The sequence below is a fragment of the Poecilia reticulata genome, linkage group LG4 (assembly GCF_000633615.1).
Source record: "Poecilia reticulata strain Guanapo linkage group LG4, Guppy_female_1.0+MT, whole genome shotgun sequence".
In the NCBI taxonomy this organism is placed as follows: domain Eukaryota; kingdom Metazoa; phylum Chordata; class Actinopteri; order Cyprinodontiformes; family Poeciliidae; genus Poecilia; species Poecilia reticulata.
Genome location: NC_024334.1, coordinates 23,176,802 through 23,180,422, shown reverse-complemented (window position 1 = coordinate 23,180,422; position 3,621 = coordinate 23,176,802). Strand labels below are relative to the sequence as shown.

The following is a 3,621-nucleotide window of genomic DNA, read 5'->3' as shown; positions in this document are numbered from 1 at the left end:
CAGTCATACCTTCCAAAACCTTCAGCACATCAGCTTTCAAAGAAAAGCTTTTTGACATCTCGCTAGGGTGCATTTCCCCACAATTTCCTCCGTAAAAGATGTCTTCTTCTTAAAGACCACTGGGTGTCGCTCCAGAGCGTCCAATACCGCCTCGGTGCGCTTATTCCCTCGAATATTACCCCCCTCTGCTCTTTACTGTGTGTGCGGGTGCGTTGTGTGTTGGATAGAAAGTCAGCCTGGTTTCCAGCTGAGTGCTTGCTCTCTCTCGCAGCGTGTGTGTGTGTGTGTGTGTGCGTGAGCGTGTGTGTGTGTTGTCATTATTATCCACTCTGCTCCCAGCTCAGAATGGCCAGATTCACTCAGACTGAAACAAGAAGGCAGCACCATCCACAGCAGTCCCTGCCCGCTCACTCCAGCCTGGTTTTCACCGGACCGGGGGCACCACCGACCCACCAACCATTACTACTTCTCCCACATCAGCACCAGTACCCCCAGCTCACATTCCCGAAACCCATGAACGGGTCAGAACCCATTTCAATTCATCCGGAGAGCGGCAACATGAAAGACCAAGATGCCATTAAGCTGTTTATCGGGCAGATACCGAGGAACTTGGAGGAAAAAGACCTGAAACCCCTGTTTGAACAGTTTGGGAAAATCCACGAACTGACAGTTCTCAAGGACCGATACACCGGCATGCACAAAGGTAACGTGTCGCGCCACATACGGTCGCGAACACCGCTTTATAATTTCCTAATATCGCTTGTGATATTTAGCTTATGTCTTTTCTAATGCGCCGTTTACATTTTTTTTTTCAATATATATTTTTTACATTTGGTCCAAACAATTTGTCAGCGAGAGGCTTCTGTTATTCCTCCTGTTTCCCCCAATATTTTGAAATGTGTCTGTTACAACTCGATTTTTCAGCGTTTATATTCCCATATAATTAAATATGTCAGAATACATCCTCCATTATTATGAGCGCTTCTCTTTCACAAACAATTCCTTACAGTTTTTTTTTTTTTTTTTTTTTTTTTGTAATCCAAGAGTGTTTCCTTGCGCTCCTAAAGTGGGGCAGAGGCGCTCGAAAAGGATGCATTTTTAAACAGCCTTCCCTTTGCCAGTCCCATCTTTTTTTTTTCTTTTCTTTTTTTTTTTTTTGTCTGCGGAGGGACGGCATCATTTATTCATTCACATGCTTTCTTTAACATCTCTTCGCGTGGGAGTGGGAGTTGGGGCCGGGCGCAGAGCCGTCACAGCTAAATCTGTGTAATTCTACAGTGTCTCCGAAGGGCGCAGGAACTGTCACAAGATGACGGACGCTGCCACGGAGATTGTGACGCCGACTGCGCTTGCCTGGGCTGAAGTGGGGAAGCCGAGGCCGGCAGCGGAGGGGATGTAAATTCACTCTGCCCACATTGTACAGGCGACAGTGACAACTTCCATCCTCCTAAGGCCCAATGAAAGTTGTTTAGGAAGACATTACTGTGAGCTTATGTGTTCAGAGCAAAACTCCCACGTCCACTCTACATGCTAGACGTCAAAATCAAATTTTCTTGTTTGAACTGCAAAAGGTTAACCGTGGGACTCAGCACAGGGAAAGCGAAACTACTTGGAATAATCTTTGGCATTTAGACTTTTCTGATAGTCGTCCTTCCATTTGAAATTTCATCAATTCATACAGAGTTTAAGGCTTTTACAGGATCGCAGCTGCAATGGGAACAAGGATACACCATCCATCCATCCATCCATCCATCCATCCATCCATCCATCCATCCATCCATCCATCCATCCATCCATCCATCCATCCATCCATCCATCCATCCATCCATCCTTTATGCCTTGCATTGTAAATTAGATAGTTGTAGGTGTCTATCTTCAGTACACTGGGTGAGAGGTGGTGTACGCCCTGGACAGGTCTGCAGTTTATCACAGAGCAGCCCAAAGGGCCCCCAGGTCAAACAACCATGCATGCACACGCTCACAACTAAGGGTAGTTTAGAGTAATCAGTTAACCTATAACAATGATGTTTTTAGGGTTGTGAGAGAAACCTAGAATCCCTGTGACGGACCGGAAAGTCATTTTTAAAATTTCGTTTCATCTTTATTTAACCAGTGAAGTCCCATTGAGATTAAGAATCTCTTTCTTTTTCAAAGAGAATCCTGGTCAAGAGGCAGCAAAATGCCTGAATTTGAAGCCAGGACCTTCTTGCTGCAAGGCAACAGTACTAACAACTGCTCCACCGTACGTCCAGCCCCGTGATGTTTATCACACCCGACAATAAATTATTGACTTGACTTAAGAAGGGAGGCCCAGATATGCCCACTGGCAGTCCACGGTTCATTCTGGGGGCTCACTCCCAAGGCTTTCTCTGGTCAGAGAAGATATACAGTTCATCCACTGGGCTCTGGGTCTGCCCTTGGGTATCGTCTCAGTGGGACATGCCCTGAAAACCTATGAAGCAAGGCACCCAGGAGGAATCCTGATCAGATACCCCCCCACCCCCCCCCAAAAAAAAACTCAACTGACTTCTTTTGATGTGGAGGAGCAGTGGCTCTTCTTAAAGCTCAAGTTTTTTCCCCCCATGTTCAACCACTCTACAGGGAGGCTCATTTAAGTCTCCTGGATTTTGCCGTTGTGGATATTATTCATATCTCATGACCACAGATGAGAGTCAAAACATAGACTGGGAGATATAGAGGTGCACTGAAATAATGTTGTGTTTGCAGATGTGACTTGAATTCATCTGTTCACCTTCTGTACCGTCCTGGTGTCACTTATAAGGAGGAGATCGAGATACTTAAACACCTCTGCTTGAGTCAGAGACTGACCACTGGTCTGGACAGGGCAATCCAGCATTTTCAGGTTGAAAGATGATTCGGATTTTGAGGAGCTAACAACTTGGCCTATGTATTAACACATCGTTTCAGATGATTGTATATGTCACCTGCTAGGGAAAGAGAAGAGGAATGATGTTCTTTGGGCAGCTGCAGAACTTTGATAGTGAAATATTTGGTATAGTTTACAACACCACTATTTTTTCATAATTTGGTTGCAGGTTTAAGGTGGTACACACATTGAAGCTTAATGGTACACAATTTAGTTCTAAAATAGTCATACTTTAAGTTATTAGCATGACCTATTGCTATCACAAGATTTTTCTTGGTCAGTTACTTTTTTAAAAGTAACTGAATAGCTATAACTAAGCATATTTAAACAATTTTTGAACACTTTTGGTTTTAAAACTGTTAAAAAATTCTATTAAACCATCCCCACCCTTTTAAAGTCATTTTAATAAGATGTGAGAAAAGAATATCATAGCGACTTGAGTTTTCTTCATTATGGAGCAGAAAGTAACGTAGTTCTTCCCTTACCCCTACAGGATTTTGCACATTGTGCTCCAACTGGCTGAAGGACAGCTGCTGCACTTTCTCTCAATGATGAGATAGATTGATTCAGCTTCTTCTGATCTGAGTTATTTTCAGTTTTGAAAAATATGCACATTTAAGGAGCATAATTACTTACTATCATTAAGATAAAGCAGTTTGGGACTTTGGGTAAAAGTCTGTGCATTAAAAGCACCAGCACATATATATATATATATATATATATATATATATATA

At 43.2% G+C, this 3,621-nt stretch overlaps 1 protein-coding gene across 10 annotated transcripts in view; it reads left to right on the top strand.

Annotated features, from left to right (window-relative positions):
• The first annotated feature begins 212 nt into the window (after window positions 1-212).
• celf5a (cugbp, Elav-like family member 5a) overlaps window positions 213-3,621 on the top strand; it is a 239,498-nt gene continuing 236,089 nt past the window's right edge. For 7 of the 10 annotated variants that reach the window (XM_008407185.2, XM_008407177.2, XM_017304382.1 and 4 more), the window contains exon 1: window positions 213-703. In XM_008407185.2, the coding sequence (XP_008405407.1) occupies window positions 346-703 (358 nt within the window). In that variant the 5' untranslated portion in view covers window positions 213-345. The remainder of the gene's footprint in view (window positions 704-3,621) is intronic. The other 3 variants (XM_008407191.2, XM_008407189.2, XM_008407178.2) reach the window with 1 other exon arrangement.